General features: G+C 37.5%; 1 protein-coding gene across 5 annotated transcripts in view; it reads right to left on the bottom strand.

The window, feature by feature from the left end:
• slc4a4a (solute carrier family 4 member 4a) overlaps nt 1-17,642 on the bottom strand; it is a 78,492-nt gene that overhangs the window by 1,361 nt on the left and 59,489 nt on the right. For 2 of the 5 annotated variants that reach the window (XM_033619483.2, XM_033619484.2), the window contains exons 17-26: nt 15,883-16,068; nt 15,642-15,755; nt 13,438-13,599; nt 10,967-11,145; nt 9,426-9,498; nt 7,463-7,531; nt 7,138-7,311; nt 5,773-5,934; nt 3,398-3,491; nt 2,287-2,366 (exon numbers count right to left, since the gene is read on the bottom strand). In XM_033619483.2, coding sequence (XP_033475374.1) covers nt 2,323-2,366; nt 3,398-3,491; nt 5,773-5,934; nt 7,138-7,311; nt 7,463-7,531; nt 9,426-9,498; nt 10,967-11,145; nt 13,438-13,599; nt 15,642-15,755; nt 15,883-16,068 — 1,257 coding nt within the window. In that variant the 3' untranslated portion in view covers nt 2,287-2,322. Of the gene's footprint in view, nt 1-2,286; nt 2,367-3,201; nt 3,305-3,397; nt 3,492-5,772; nt 5,935-7,137; nt 7,312-7,462; nt 7,532-9,425; nt 9,499-10,966; nt 11,146-13,437; nt 13,600-15,641; nt 15,756-15,882; nt 16,069-17,642 lie in introns of those variants that run through there. The other 3 variants (XM_078170504.1, XM_078170505.1, XM_078170506.1) reach the window with 2 other exon arrangements.

The following is a 17,642-nucleotide window of genomic DNA, read 5'->3' as shown; positions in this document are numbered from 1 at the left end:
TTCAGGCAAGCAAAATCCCTGTTAGTGTCCAATCTTCAGAAAAGTGGTTAAGTGGTAGATCCACAAACATTTCATTGACAGTGCTGCTGATATTTAGTGTCACTTAGCCTCACTGATTGAGCTGAACCTTAGAGGTGCAGTGGTTGGATCATAAAGTAGCCTTTTGTGGGCTGTTAATAATAATTTGATGTGTTTATGAAGGCATTATAGAGATAAATCATTACTGTCTGCATTGCAGCAGTTTTGGTCTCTCAAGGCAGAAATATAACCAGTAATCAAGGTTTGATAGTTCCTGAGGTCATCTGAGCTCAAAGCAATTTGACTTCAGTCGTACTGGGGACAAGATTAGTTTTGGGGGCGGGGGAGGCAGCAGCGTAATGTCATCACTACCAGATTCATGCCCCATCTAACGTCACTGACTCTAATGGACACGTGCCCAGATCACTGAAATGTCTGAGGTCTTTAAAGTAACATGAGATCAAACTGAGAATCAGCTTTATCGGACAAGTTTATGTACAGATTCTTGTACTTACACAAAAAAGACATAACAGGTAAGAAGAAGGGCAGTAAAGGTAGCAAACAGGATTATTATGAAATAGGTGTGTATATAAATATATAGACAAAAAGCCCCAAAGTCCAACAGCATGGATAAAATGTCCATATTCTCTCGTTTATCTGCAGTTCCTGCCAGGGGATGAAATTAAGGCTGTTTTTTTATTCAGCATGGAGCCAGTTAACTTATATTAGGCAAACAATTCAAATCTGTCAGCAGAATATGTTTTGAGTCACCAGCCATGTGAACAAAAGCCAATCCATCACTCTATTAAAAAACAAACAAATCTCGTAAGTTGTCCGTTGGCATCACAGATGTGCTGCGATCACAGCTGCGTTTTCACACATTGTCCCAAAAAAATAATCCTCTTTTGTCAGCACTGTAGAGCAGATGGGTTAATACAGGACCATACCAGTGGATCCTGGTCATCATGGGAGGCTGGGGGCATGATGGAGAAATGTAATCTCTTCTTGAGCATCATAATCATCCCTGTAAATATCTGCATGAAAAAGGCTTGTTCCGCCTCTTTAAGACTGATTGTCTCCTCTAAAGCTCACATCAGTGAGGCACAATGTGTGTTCAACACGCAACAATCACTCGTCTTGATCCAGTGACGGTGTCGAGGTCAGTGATGAATCAAAGACTCGGATCGTTTTGGACCATTTTTATTTCCTCACTGTCCCCTTAGACTCACAAGTCAGTCTTTAGACGCTTTGCTTAACTAAAGAGTGATGTCTTTCTCCCTGATTTTGTGTTTAGATGGGCGGATACAATTTCAGAGTTTAAAAAAACTCCCTACGTTGCAGAACCAATAGTAAATCCGCAGGGCGGTCCTTTGGTGGCTCGCTGAACTCTTGTGCTCGTAAACATAGTCCGACTACGTTAAAAGTTTTAAACAAAGTCGCTGTAAGTCCTTCATTTCCACAATCTTGTGGACTGAGCACACGTTTGATAAAACAGAGTTAAATCTCTCGGCATCCATTTTGAAGCTCACTGTCTGTTTGTTTCCTTGCGGACGAGAAAAGGGGGAGCGAACATTTCCGGGAGGAAATGCCAGCCGTTTTCTCCATTGTGTTAAACACACTTTAGAAAGGAGTGTCCCCAGACTATCAGAAGGCGGAGATCTCTGATTGTCTGGTGGCGAGACTACTGTCCCCTAAATGTCGTATTGTGTTTGTCTGGATAAAATCTAAACCTGCAAAAAGTCTAAAATCCTCATCAGGTAGACAAAAACAAGACTCACAATGAATGATAGTGTTTCTCCACAACAACAGGACGTGTAAATGACAACTGTTTTCACCATATCAACTTAAAAGGTGATGACAGATCAATGTTGTATTCACAAGTTTTTATGCTGCCTCTAAGTGGCCAAAAAAAAAAAAAAAAAAGAGTTATTGCATGTTAAACCTCCAGATGGACATCTGAGCTGAAGCATGGTGCCTCTGCTCCCCACTGGAAACATGCAGCTTAGCCACAGGTAAAGTAATTAGTCCAGCTGACCTTTAAAGTTCAGACCAGCATCATATGTTAGCTAGTTAGCTCGCTCTCTGATGTTTTGCGACCTTTGATGCCACAGTCATCAAAGAATTAATTTAAAAGACACTCAGTACCAGTTATATTTAGTTTTGTTCCTCTTTAACATTTAATTTGGTCCGTTAGCCAATAACACACACACACACACACACACACACACACACACACACACACACACACACTCAACACACACATCTTACCTGGACAAGCAGTTGGCCTTGTAGTAGCGAAGCTGCTCAGCACGATGTGTGTCGTTCAAGGAATGATGGGGACTTGTCTCCTGTGGAGGAAAAAACAGTCATTAGCATGTGGATTTAGCCGATCTTATATGTGTGGTCTGACAGGTTGAATCAGGTAGTGACATCAGCTGCTACGAGGGTTTGAAAGGATCGACAACCTGCAGACTCATGTACAGAATCTATTAGATTGTCTACTTAAGTTATTAAGTTTAATTTTTGACTGTTGACTGTTTGAGTGTTGATGGAGAACTTGTGAGTGTTGTAGAAACAGTGCTGTCTGAATTTATATCTTACTTGAAAATATATCGATATATCGTACATAGTCAATATATCGCCCAGCCCTGACAGCTTCCCATGCTAGGGATAAACAAAAACTGTATGCAGATGTATTTAAAGAAAAAAACTGTTTTGGTGAAGTCTTTCTATAAGTCAAGCTTTTATGATAAAATATTTTTATTATTACTTACTGGTAGTAGATCATTCTCTGCAGTTGCTTTGTGAGAATTAAATTGTTTTCACTTTAGTATGCAGTAATAAAGTAGATGAGAAGCCAGTGAGTTGATGTGGTACAAATGTTAACTGTTACTTGACCAACATATTTACATGTTAAAAGCAAAAGTTAGATGTAAGTGTGCCAATCGTCAGGCTGTTTTAGGTAAAGCTGCGTCCGTTTTAAATCAGTGGTGTCTACAACAAAATCCATGAAATGAACAATTAATATTTTAAAGCAGGTAGAGTGAAATAGTAAACTAAAGAACAAAAGGAATAGGTCAAGCAAGCAAGAATTTAAAGGGGGGAAGAAATAATATCATAGCATCACAATCTACGAAAAAAAAGTGAGTTAATTTCATGCATGTTTTGGAGCGGAGTGGAGGATTAAGAAAGAGAAAGGTGGGGAAAAACGTTAATGGCATGCAGTGAATTGGAGACAACAGACAACAACGTCAACTCTTAGTAATAGAGGAAGTCTTCAGAGACACTGAATGAGGAAGCAGAGCAGAAAAAAGTCAGTCAGGATCCAGAGGAAGAAGTATTTTTCCTCCAGTGCTGCAGGTAGTTTGAGTCTACTCACTGTCAGAGGCCTTATCACCTAAGAAAGGCTCCTGCTCCATCATGTCCATGGGGATTTTAATGCTGGGAACTTTCTCATTGTAAGGATAGTCAGACTGTTGGAGAGAGGAAACACACATCCTAAGACAGGACCTCTGGGGCTGTTGGTAAGTTAGCATCAGCACACACATTCAGATTACCAAACCTGGGATGACCTGCATTCCCTAACGCTGCTGATTACAGAACAGCTGCTGGTGACGCATCTTGAATCTCTGGGACCATTTTAGACTTTCCTGGTTCCCAAAGGTAAAAGAGACAAGGCAGCACAGCACTGAGAGGTTTCTGGTGCAGTGAGAAAATCAGTTATTGGATAAACCTTTCTGCCTGTCTGTAAGAATCAAAGGGTAAGAGCTTCTTTCAGGAGCATCTGTACTTAAATTTAATAACAGTTTAACCTATTGTTGTCCAGCTTCAGTAGTGATCAGCTTGGGAGATGACTTATTTCAACGAGACTCTAGAAAAATGCCAATATAATACAGTAGAATAGAAAAAAAGTTATCTATGCCCCTAAAAAAGTCATAGTGAAATGAAATTCATAATATAGTATGCCATAAAAAATAATTTCAAAAAAGTCATAGTATAGTATGCCTTAAAAAACAGTCATAGTATAGTATGCCTTAAAAAAAACACACTTTAAAAACAGTCATAGTATAGTATGCCTTAAAAAACAGTCATAGTATAGTATGCCTTAAAAAAAAACACTTTAAAAACAGTCATAGTATAGTATGCCTTAAAAAACAGTCATAGTATAGTATGCCTTAAAAAACAGTCATAGTATAGTATGCCTTAAAAAAAAACACTTTAAAAACAGTCATAGTATAGTATGCCTTAAAAAACAGTCATAGTATAGTATGCCTTAAAAAAAAAAAACACTTTAAAAACAGTCATAGTATAGTATGCCTTAAAAAACAGTCATAGTATAGTATGCCTTAAAAAAAAACACTTTAAAAACAGTCATAGTATAGTATGCCTTTAAAAAAAAAAAACACTTTTAAAAGCCATAGTACAATATGCCACAAAAAAATAATGAAATTTATAATATAGTATGCCATAAAAATAATTTAAAAAAAGTCATAGTATAGTATGCTTTAAAAAACAGTCATAGTATAGTATGCCTTAAAAAAAACCACTTAAAAAAAGTCACAGTATAGTATGCCTTTAAAAAACCCACTTTAAAAACAGTCATAGTATAGTATGCCTTAAAAAAACACTTTAAAAAAAGTCATAGTATAGTACGCCTTAAAAAATGTCAGAATATAGAATGCCTTAAAAGTAAAGTCATAGTACCGTATGCCATAAAAAGTAATTATAAAAAAAAGTAGTAGCATAGTATGGCATAAAAAATATTTTTATAATGTCATGGTATAATATGCCTTAAAAAGAAAAGAAAAAAGTCATAGTATAGTACGCCTTAAAAATACACTTAAAAAAGTCATAGTATAGTATGCCTCAAAAAACAAACAAACAAAAAAAAGGCATAGGATGGTATGCCTTTAAAAATAATTTAAAAAAAGTCATAGTATACTATGCCATAAAAATAATTTTAAAATACTCATAGTATAGTATGCCTTAAAAGTAAAGTCATAGTAAAGTATGGTATAAAAAATAACTTAAAAAAAAGGTCAAAGTACCGTGCCATAAAAAGTAATTATAAAAAAAGTAGTAGTATAGTATGGCATAAAAAATAATTTTAAAAACTAATTGTATAGTATGCCATAAAAAGTAATTATAAAAAGTAGCAGTATCGTTTGCCTTAAAAAATAATTTTAAAGTCATAGTATATTACGTCTTAAGAAAGTCATCAATCATCTTAAATGTTAGAAATGCAACAAAATAAACACTCATGCAATATCATTTTGAAAAAAAAAAACATCTAATGAAAACCTGTCAAATCTGACTTTCAGTTGTCAAAGCACAAAGCAAAATCTGCAGAATCTTTACAGTTCCCACTGAGGAGACGATAATCACTCAAAATGAAATATTTTGTCTTTAAGATTTCTAGATTTTATTTATTTATTTTTTTCTCAAGCCTGTCGCACACCTCAAACCTTCTCATCTTTAATGACTGGGGAAACTGCTTTACATCAACTGAAAATGAGGGAAAGAAATCTTCAACTTCGGGAACGCAAACATGCACCTGTAGAGTTGGATATTCAGTTTGCTGGTGGATAAATATTCAAATAGCACATGCTGCTGCAAAGGAAGAGAAAACTGGGAGCAGGGCTGCAGGTTGTTGGTGAGGTCCACAGACTTGGGAATGAAGTGTCATGTAAATCAGATTATAAGAAGCTCCAGAACAATACTGTTGAATTGAAACTGTAACCTCTTAACTCTTACGTCTTCAGCGTCGCTGTCTATGCTTCCTCGTTTCTTCTTTTTCTTCTTCTCATCCTCCTTCTTCTTCTTGTCCTTCTCTGGGATGACGTCGTCCAGGAAGCTGAGGTCATGCTGGGAGAACATGTAGTCCATCGCTTTTCTGACAGCCACCAGAGCGAGGATCTAAAACAGAGGACCAAGACAATTAGGGTGGACTGGGGGATAATTTTTTATTTGCTGAATTAATAATCAGTCAGATCTACTGAAGCCCTTTAAATTACAAGAGTTTAAATACAATTCTTAATATTGTAAATGTTTACCTTACTGTCAATATGCAAGACATTTTTTTGAAATATTAGTTTCAGTAAAAAAGTAAGGTTAATAACGAGTTCGATACACAACTTTAAAAATACATTATTTCAATCTCCAATGGCACAAAAGCCAAGAATTATAAAATGATTATTGATCGTTTCAAACCTAAAATATATAAAATATAAATGATAAATTAAGCAGTGCACTTCCTGTGTAAAAACAATGACTACAACACAAAGTACACAAGTTCCATAAACTGCATAATAAAGTCTTGAGTGCTGGATTTGTGACCCTGAACCGTAATTATAAAAACACCACAGCAGTCACCGCTGGTTTATTGCTCTTATAAAGAATCATCTGACATGTAAATTAAGCTTATCATTTGTACACAGAGTGGTTCGATGTGGCCATAATTCATTCTGATAACACTGAGACGACTGGATTCACTGAGCTGTTTTTATCTCCGATCACTTTATTTAAACACTGCTTCCTTAAAATGACAAGTTGATTCCTCTTGTAGTTCACTGACAGAAAACTAATTATAGATTCTAAATAGACTGACTGATGGTTACAGTTACAAACTCTGATGACGTTAATGAGGGAAAAGGAGTTGGAGGTGTGTAGCTTGTAGCCTGCAGCTCTTTATCTAACAGCTCACTGTGGCTGCTCCTCCTTAGTCCGTTGCTCCCTAAAATAAATCAAACTGAGCCGCTGCCCAAAAATGACCATTTTGTAGACACATTCTTGATGATGATAGCTGTAGAGCTAATCTCACTGACAAACACACTGCACTTCCTGTGACTACTTCATAAAGTCAGGTCATGTTTCACCAGTTTAATGGTTTTAACATACTGGTTTAAACGGTAACACCTGTGTTGTCATGAGTTTATTAGCAGTGGGAGAATTTCCTCACTGTGGCATCAATATTTCACTCACTAAACTATTACTAATTAGGCTCGTGGACACTAAAGACTGGTGACCTTTTAGCAGCATAAAAACTGTGATCTTAAAAGATACAGGTCAGTGAAAAAATAGAATATTCATTTGCTGAATCTCAACATAAACTTTTCTTACCATGACAGGGAATATAATGGCGGCCACGGTGGACTTGAGGATCCAGAGCAGAGCCAAGCAAAGGACTTGAATGAAGGTGAAGAGGTGGACCTTCCTGAGGGGGACATGTCGCAGGTAAACCAGGTCTGGCTGATGCTTCGCTGGCATCAGAAGTAGCTTGATACGATCCATAAACTGCAGACGAACAGAAGACAGTTTAAATATTGTTAACATGACATGTCTATTAGGGGATAATAATAGTAAGCGGGTGTTATTTCAGGTTATTGCTGTACACTCCATCCTACTCATTTTATGTTATGTTGACAAACTAGAATTTTTTTTTTACCTGCACTCCGTTGAGAGAGGCAACCCCCATGTATAGGAAGACTCCATACAGCACAGGCATGGGAATAAACTAGTTTAAAAAAAAAAACGAAGAAGAAAGCAGATTATTTAATGTTGAGTTAATGTGGACAAAAAAAAAAAAAAAAAATACAAATCAGATATTCCATTTTTGTCAGTTATGGCATTGGAAGTTCATCAATGCTCAAATTTCTTGCTCCTCTGATCTCTTCACACATGGACTACAGCATAGTTTAGAGGTTTGTAACTGACTGTTACAGACATATCTCTTTATTTGTTTCAGTTACTCAAAGAGAACCCAAAAAATAAACCCAGTAGTGACAGTAAGAAGAAGCAAATCACCTTTTTCAATTTTATTTTAAGTCCTCTTCATAATAAAATACCAGTACTCAGCAGTACAACCACTATTACCAGATCAAGTATTTTTTTGTCACTTGGTGTCAAGCTATTTTGGTTATTTCATTTTGATGTAGCCTTCAAGTTAAGTAGTGTTTTTGTGGTGATGTAGTGTGTTAATTACATGGAGACACTACAGGTGAACAGCCTAAAACTCTTAACTCGTGATGTAATGTTACAAAGTCATATTTCATTACAGTGCTTAAGTATTTTTGAGGCTATCTGTACTTTTCTGTCAGGTTTCACTTTTACTCCAATACATTTCCCCTAAGAATCTTAGTTACTTCAAATTAGGGAAGGAAGGGAGGAAGGGAGTAGGGAGGGAGGAGGGGATAGACAGAAGAATGGAGGAAAGAAGAGGAAGTAAAACCTGGATTTTGTTCTTTAAATCCTTTAAGTAGTGAAAAACACCTTGTTTTTCTTCAAGTGTGACGTAGGCTCCATTTTTAAGGTGTTGTACATCTTATGAAGAAATAAATGTCATAACTCTCAAAATCCTGACACCCTGCTGTTTTATTAACAGCATTTACTTGTCTTATATAGTCAATTACATTTAATGTTATAAAATGACTTCTGATACTTAACTACAATAAATATCAGGGGCTGTATTCACAAAGCTTTGCCGTACTAAGAGTTGCTCCTGGTGATGAATTTCTAAGAAAATTCTTAGAACTGTGATGTTCTCTTAGAATTTCCTTTAAAATTAAGGCTAGGTCCCATCTTAGCACTTAAAAGAGCTCCTAAGGTGCAAACTGTTAGGAGTAGAGTTTCTTCATCAGAGGCGAAAATGGTGGAAACACAAAGAGGTTGGAGAAATATTCTAACACTGGATGACAGTGAGTAAATGAAATGCTACAGATGAGATTGTGCAGGGATAATAATTGTGGTCAATCTAATTAGGGGTATGCACGCATTTCCCATCTAACACAATATCATAATAACGCCAGAAATACAACGATCACAACACTAAGATACTTGAAAAACTGGAAAAACACAACAGTAAGCAGTGATCACACTAACAATGACAACACTTTCACAGTCAGCATTTCATTTCATTTCCACTGGGTGTCCACACCTTACAGGATCACAAAAGGGCGTGTCTGTGACAACCAATCACATCTGTTAAAAGAATGCATCACACCTAGCAACAGGGTCAACCACACCTCCCCACTAGGGTACAAGTTTCTGTCCCTTCCTTGCTCAGAGTTGCTCTGAGAACTTTCCTAAATCACACCAACGCTAGGTCTCCTTACTACAAGTTTTTAGGCTGAGTAAGGAACTCTCTGAGAGTGTTCCCAGGATGTTTGTGAATACGGCCCCAGATACTCTTTTCCTCAATCCATATTACAATGGGTAACTTAAACTTCTAAGTAATTTTATGGAAAGATATCCGTACTTTTACTCAAGTGTGGCTTTCAGTTACCTTATCCACCACTGCTTTAACTAACAGATATCACTAATTTTAAGTTTTTTAATTTAAATATTAAAACTTAAGAAACTAGACTGACTTACAATGGCTAAAAAACAGAGAACATTCTAGGATGAATTACCTTTAAAATAGGAGACATAAATACAGACAGTCCTGTCAGGATGAACACACACACACCCGTAACCCTCTGCTCTCTGCAAAACAAAAACAAAAAATACAGTTATCACATGAACAAAACTCTATTGTCTGTATTTCTTCGGCTCTTTTTTCTTTACAATAACAACGTCCCAGAAAAGCCTCAAAGATGGTGTTATTACTTGAGTATATTAATTATTTTATGTTATTTGTATTAATTTCACTCAGTTTGGCCAAAAAAAAGAACCCAATATTTGAAGGAAGTTCAAAAGTTGGTGTGGATGTTAACAGGAGTTTGTTAGTTCAGCTTACAGCTGACACATCAGGAGGCTTTGGAGGACATCACCAAACACAAAAACAAGCTGCAATAAAAACAGCAAGAAAATCACAGTGTCTGAACCACATCTAATAATGAACACAAAACCTGGAACATGTACAAAGACATAATAATGATTTAATGTGGCCAATTATTGAGTTCATGCAGTCACTAATGGACAGCAGGGGGAATTTTTCTTTAAAACCTACAGGGGATGACAAGAAGAGATGATTTGTTATTCCTGACTACTTCTTTAAAATACAGTTAATATAACAGATTAATGCAGTATTTTTTTTTTTTTTTAATTTAATGGAGATGTGTTTACTGGTGCTTTCAGTGAAGTCTTAAAAAAGGCGGAAGCAATAGAATACAATAATCCAATGGAAAAATCCCATTGGCTTTTTGTCGACGGCACCAGGGTGATGCTGACGTCAAAAGAACGTCATCCCTGATGCACTCTTGAGTCTTCAAGGTTGTCAATTGTTGTTTTTATATGATATTCAGCTTATTATAGTGTCAAACTTCAGTGACAGGTGCATATACCTAGGGCTGGGCGATATAATGTATCACAATAAAATGTATGCCGATGACGATGATAAACTACAGTCATTTTTACTAGATATGGATAGCCCTAGATAGATCCAAACAGCGTGTCATGCAGCAGAAGTTAACTGACAGCTATCAGTCAGTCTGCAGTGTTGGGGATGTGCGTCATTGTACACGCCCATTTTTCACCCCAAAGTTTGTGCTGAGGTGAAGAGGAACTGAAAGTTAGCGTGGACATAACGAAAAGAGGGGAAAACTCGTGGAAGTGAGGAGAAAAGAGGCGCCGAAGCTGAGAAAGAGCTTGGGTTATCCTCAAAAAACAGATGAATTTTTGGATTAAATAAAAAGGTTACACAACATCAATAATTTGGAAGTGGTTTGGCTACTTGAAAGGTGACTACGCACGGACAAAGACCGTCCGCTAGATATGTCGTCGGTTGGTGCCGACCATGACAGGAAACGCAACAAACCTTTTTCATCACCTGAAAAGGTGGCGTCCCAGCAACAACACTTGAGAGCATGAATTTTGTTGTTCTCTGAAAATCATACCTGCTATCATTATGATTGTCTGACATTGCATTTCATGTGGATCCTGGTGAAAAAATCACAACACTATCTTGTAATAAAGTACTAAGTTTATGGTTTGCACTCTTTAACAGTCTTACCTCACACCCAGGAACTTCGGCTGCTCTCCAGGGGCCGATGTTTCTGTCTCCATCTTCAGACTGTCGATGTGAGCGATGGAGATGACGGTGGCGGCCACGTACCACGGCAGACCCATGAAGGAGCAAATAACCATCAGGACGGCCACCCAGAATAGATCCAGATGGTAACCTGCCCCTTTCTGGTTCAGACAACAAACACAAGGTCAAAAGTCATGCACAGTATGGACATGCTTGGGAAATAACAGAGCACGGCTGCACACAGGCAAACTTAAAACACAGCAAGCAGCCCTTATGTGGTTTGATCATATGATAGCTGATTAATACAGAAGCAGACGAGCATGTTGGTTCTGCCCTTGTGTGCCCCCTGTGTCTTGTCAGCTTGTCACTTTTTGGATCACAAAACTGTAACCTTAAAAGTTGTTTTGTAACGTAATATTTGCCTTAACCCCAAGACTGTAGCCAACTGACACCTATTTTTTACTTCTAAGGATACAGTTAGATTTTTGCTCCTTGTACTGCTGACGTGGCTGCAACTGTGTCTTACGTTAGACTTTAATAGTGCTAAAATATATTGATATTTAAATGGACTACAGTATGTCCAACAACAAAAATCTCCTCAGATGTGGAGTGGATCCATATTCCAATATCAATGTAGTATCTTGGATCAACACATGCCCAAACGAGCTTACAAGGCAGACTATCAATTTCCATGTAAGTAAGTGTAAGACCAAATATACAACTTATAGGAAAGCATGAACAATATAATCTGTATGTCTTCATACTTGTAAATAAAACTAGCCTATACTTTACCACTTAGTTCAATCTCTCATTGTCATCAAACCAAAATAATTCAGGATTTTATTCCGCATTCTTAAAGGTGCACCAGGGTTATCATACAAAGTATGAGCTAGCATTCAGAGCCAGAGCACGGGTGGAGAGAGTCACAGAGCTCGCCAAAGCATGCACTGCTACATCCTGCAAAAATCACATCCATCTGGGTGAAACACCAAGTTTTTAGGGAGTGCATTTTTTTTAAAGGGGTAAGTGACACCTTTGAAATCAAAGAAATTACTGCCGCTTTGACTTTCTGAACATTTCAAGCAGTTGCTTTTTGAACTAAACTGTATTCAGTCACTGCCATGAAACATATCTCACTCCCATGAGAAGAATGACATCAATATTTAACTACAGTGTGAAGGTAGCCGGTGTCCTGCACAAACTGGAGCATGTTGTGGGAAACGCATGAAAATCCTCACTTGGTGTAAATCAAAGTTAGACATTGAAAACTTTTTTTTGGTTGTTGAATTATTTATCATGACAGTGAAAAGCTGCATAACATTCACACATTGCATTCTACAAAGTAAAGAAAGCATATTCAAGGATTTTACAGCATTTTTTTATGCAAGTTACGCTGCAAAATCATATACTGCACTAAATTTTGATCCAGTTCTGTGAACAGCTTACTGTTGTAACACAGATCCACCCATCTGTAGAACAAGAACTGAACAGAAAGACTCCCACCCCTCCGCTGCCTCACTCACATACAGTACAGTACATCAACTATATAAGTATTGACACAGCAATGACATTTTGAAGACTTTCCTCACAAATTAGACTTAGAATTAGACTTGCACCGATTAATCAGCAGTGCTCAGAATCGGGCTGGTTTTCACGTGATTGGCCATGACCTGCGACGTCAGTCTAAAATATGCTGATTTAAAACGGCGGTCAAATTTTCGCCGCACCGCATGATTCACATTGGGTAACATCAAAAGTGCACACACACGCACATGTGCAACTCAGGGCTTGGGCAATGTAAAGAAGTGAAACATGGGTGGCTTCTCACCTTAATCATTCACGCACACACATCAAAAGAGAGAAGGAGAAAGTTGTTAATTGTCCGTGTTAAACTGAACTGCGGAGCTCTCACTGCTGCAATGTGCCACTTGAAACTGATGAGGCGTGTGTCCGCGTGCCGAAGATGGACGTGTCCGCGCACTTACTGGCGGGCGCATGCTGAAGACCTGTGTGAATTTTCCACAGGAGATATTTTTACTTTTGTCTATACAAGAAATTATCCACAAATGCTATACACCAAGAATTATTATTTTATTTATCTATGTTTTTATTCATGTATGCCTTTATTACTTATTTATTTAAATACTGTACCTGAAGTTATATTTGAGCAAAAAGGAAAATGTTTCTTAACCTGTGTCATTGTTTTTGTTTGTTTGAGATGATTATTGAAAAGCTGGTTGTATCTTGGATAAAATGTTCTAATAAAGGAAAGATAGAAAATATTGCAGTATCTTGTGTGCTGTAAAGTGGTTTGAAAAAAAAAAAAAAAAATGAAATTGTAATCGGCCATCCAAACACTCTGCAAATCGGAAATCGGTATTGGCCCAAAAAATTGTAATCGGTGCAAGTCTACTTAGAATACACATTTTATCAAGAACTTGTTTCCTCTTTACCTTCAGTTTGTGCTCCTTCCTGTTGACAATCACAGCAGTAATCTGCTGGTCCATGAAGACCAGTATGGTGACCAGCAGAGCAGGGAGAGCCGAAGCCAGGTAAACCCACCAGGGGTTTCCTCCGAACGGGGGCACGAACCAGCCTCGGTTAGGACTTGTTGGCTGCGAGAGAGGAAAACAGAAGCTCTGGCACATTAGTCAACAAGACAAATAAGTGGCATTGGTGCTCAACACACTAGAGAGTCTTTTACTGTTTCTTTCAGCTCATAAACTATAAATTAACTTATATTTCTGCTGTTTATTTTCAAACCCATCAGACTGATTCACATTCCATTTATTTGGTGGATGTTTTAGTCCAAAGTGACTTAAAATCTCTCTGCACAGAGCACTTTGGGGGCTCAGTGTGTTGCTCAAGTAATTTCAATATGAAGACAAAACAACTTTTCCACCACCTAAGATATTGTTGTCATTCCCTGCCTTTAAAAACAGCCACTGTCCCTCTCATACCTGCTGGATAGGAGATATCCTACATTTTATAAGATTACATAGTGAGCTTTTTCAAAGAGCGGTGGTTGTGTTTTTATTGTGATGTGGTACTGCACATCTAATATATTGTTTGATTAATTGTTTGTTTGGTTGTTGTGTTTTTCTCTCTCCGAATTTCTGTGTATGTGTTTGGTTTTTGTTTGTCGATTATTTCAGGGTATGTTTTTACTGTTCCTGTTTTTGTCTCTATCATTATAAATTCTCACTTTACAACAACGTAAACTGTGACAAACAATTGTAATCATGTTTACATATGTATGCTCTGTCACTGAATGAATGTTACCTGTGGAAAACTCAATAAACAAAAAGGCTGTGGTTCATTTTACTGTGATGTGTGTGGGGGCACATCGAGAAGCCCATCCTCAGCAGGGTCAGATGTTTATTACCCTGCCCCCAAACTTACTCTGGTCAGGAGAGATGCAGACTTCCTGGCACCACAAGGAGATCATTTGAGATGGTTCAAATGAATTTGTAAGTCATTAACTTATAAAGGGGTCCCCATTATGCTGTTGTCACATAGTACTGTGAATGCAAGATTTCTTTTGCATTAAAACCTTTTGACAAGCGAACTGGTATCTTATGTTTCATGAAGCAGAGCAGCGTAGATACAGTCTGTATTTATGGTAACGCCCACAAAACTTAACATCCTTTTACACCGAGGGGGAAAACAAGGCACTCACTACCATGCTGAAGAGTTGATGTGTGGCTGCACGTCAAACAAACCTAAAAATCCAAAGTTAGAGGGTATTTTTCAATCTGGACTGTATTTCTCCATGTTTTTGTGTGTAAGTGACTAATAGAAGAAACTTGGTCAAGTACTGAGCAAGAGGGCTGCAGCTAGCAGTGAGGAAACAGGCTGCAATGTAAACATTCAGGGCATGTTCACACCATCAGTTTACATCCACTAAAAGTGCTTGTTTTGGCCAATGACAGGCCCAGATTGTTCATTAAGTGTCTAAGAATGTTCTGTAAAGCACCCTACAGAGATAGACCTTTATGTTAAAGTAAGATTCTCTTTGTTTAACCAGAAACAGACCCCAAATCACCAAACCAACCAGATTCCATTAAAAAACGCAGTCATTTTATCATACTTCATTCAAAGTCAGTAGAAACAAAACTCACAGTAACTATCTTGGTTCATCTTTCCACTGTTTTCACAATCACCAGCCCTATTTTGTTTGAAACAAACCCTTATTTCACCCAGATTTTGGGGCTGTTCTGGTTACAGAAAAAGTATCTAATGTTTTATCCAAACTTTTAGACTGTTTAGCCAACTAATAAAAAAGTTGTGAGCCTTCAGGGACCTGTAGTTCTTTGAGGTTGCAATTCCCTGCATGCTAACGTTAAAGCACATTGTCAAAACATAGTGTAGTGGCACTGAGTAACGTTAGCTCTGCTATGCGGTCACGAAACATGCATGGAATTTACTGAAACATGATGCTAGTCTATGACATCAAAGTGTTAATGGCTGTAGGGCACTCATATTATGGTAAGTTTAAAAAAACATCCCTATAACAAATGTAACGGTGTCTCTCGTGAGAAAAAAAAACACCTTCCCAGCATTTCCCCCTTGCTGACTCCGCCCTCATCACACCCCATAACTATGAATACACCTTGACTGTATCTATGAGCAGTTAGGAGGCAGGAGAGGGACTCACCTTGAATTCAGTTGGCACAATGAGTTTGGGAGTTTCGACTCCTACGAGCATGTCAACTCCACAGAAGATGAGGATGGCCAGGATGATGGCAAAGTCACTGATGAGTTTCCTCACCTGGGTGAAAGTTAACACAAACACTTGACAAAGTTGTTCTCCGTAAGCTGCTGTTCAAACATTTGGACACCTGATTCATTTCCCTGATGGATGAGCTGTCCGGTGGAGTTCTCTTAGTGTGACTCACGGTAGTAGGGAAGAACTGGCTGGTCTTAAACTTCTTCAGGCACATGGAGCAGGTGTACGTGCCAAAGAACAGGATGAAGGACATGAGGGTGATGTCGGGGACAAAGTCGCAGGACTTCCCCACCAGCTCTCCTTTGTACTTTAAGCACTCCGTCCTTGTGAGGGACGACCATGTGGCGTTCGCTGGCTGCACAGGGGAAACAAACACCATCATGATAAGTCACAGAGGATCATCAATGAACTCAAAGTTTCATTAATGCCTCTATGTCCCTATTTGATTTAGAATAATAATGTTTGGGCAAATACGTACCCCATAAATTTTCATAAACTTTATTTAATGCTACAACAATTTGTAAGACTTTGTAGCTTTGTCAAACTTTAACGAGGCCTTTGTTTCTTTCTTTCAGTCTATGACTTACATTTTCATCTTTATATGAGATGTTTGTGTATATTTAAATATAATGTATGTTCTTGTCATCACATTTGATTAATGATGTCTAATTATTTCGAATTATTTTATAGATATATATAATACCTTTTTCGCTTATCCCAACTTTTCCCCCATATTGTTTTTCATGTTTTTCTGTATTGTTATTGAACTGTTGTCTGCTGATTGCTTAGTTTTTCTGCATTCTTCATTTTGAGTGCTTCTTATGTTACCTTATTTTTTTAATTTATCTATGTTTCCCTTATTTGGTTATTCTTTGTTTTTCTCCTTACTTTACATTGAGGAGAGTAGGGCTGCTACAGTATGAGATTTACACGATACAATAACCGTCTCAGAAAATATCACGGTGTCACAGTACACAGTATTTCTCAGTGATACACAATTTTAATAATTATCATTAACAATGAACCTCAAAGGAACGAGAATAAAAGGGGTTTTTTTTGTTTTTGTTTGAACAAATACTTAATTACCGTAATTCAAACTTGAGGCCATATTTCATGGAAGTATATGAAAAAGTCTCCATTTGAAAGTGACTAAGATTCTTATATAATACCTGATAATTTTCATGCGACCTGTGGCTTCCTGACCTCTCCACACACATTATATTTTATTATCTGGATTTTACAGAAAAATTAAAAAGGTTATAATGAAGCAGTTATAAATACTACTGAGTGTCCCACCAAAGCTGTGACGGTGACACTGAGGCTGAGCAAAGCTGACTGATAACTGTCTCAGGCTTGCAGTGTTATGGAGTAAACAGTGATAAAGACGAGCCAACTGCGGGTCACAAAAACCTCAAATTGCAATCAATGTGCTTATCGGACTGTACTATTTTCATTGTGACATTGTTGAACTTTCTTCTTTAATTTTGTCTTTATCTCGCCAGCTGTGGCTGGTGTGTGATTTGTGACCCAATTCCCAGATGTATTTCAAGACTGTCAAAGAATTCCAGCAGCATCCAGACTCTCAGTTTGAAACAATGCTTACATAAAATATATAAACTACAGTACTGTTTATTACAGCTATGGTTAAGACAGCACACATTAGCATAGATGATAAACAGTGGTACAATGTGACTAACTACTGTAAATAGGTGAAGTGTTTTCATTGTATGCTACTCTATACTGCTACTACACTACATTTATCTGACAATATTAGTTACTGGTTGTGTTACCGATTCAGATTATTAAAGCAAAATATGAAATTATGATGCGTTATTATGGATTAATCTATCCAGCAGTATAATGACTAGTTGAAATGAGCTCCACTTTTACCAGCAGCTACATTAAAGTGATGAACACATTAATGCAACA

This window comes from Epinephelus lanceolatus, chromosome 9 (assembly GCF_041903045.1).
Source record: "Epinephelus lanceolatus isolate andai-2023 chromosome 9, ASM4190304v1, whole genome shotgun sequence".
Lineage (NCBI taxonomy): Eukaryota > Metazoa > Chordata > Actinopteri > Perciformes > Serranidae > Epinephelus > Epinephelus lanceolatus.
Note: the sequence above shows the minus strand (reverse complement) of the source record. Positions and strands in the feature narration are given on the sequence as shown.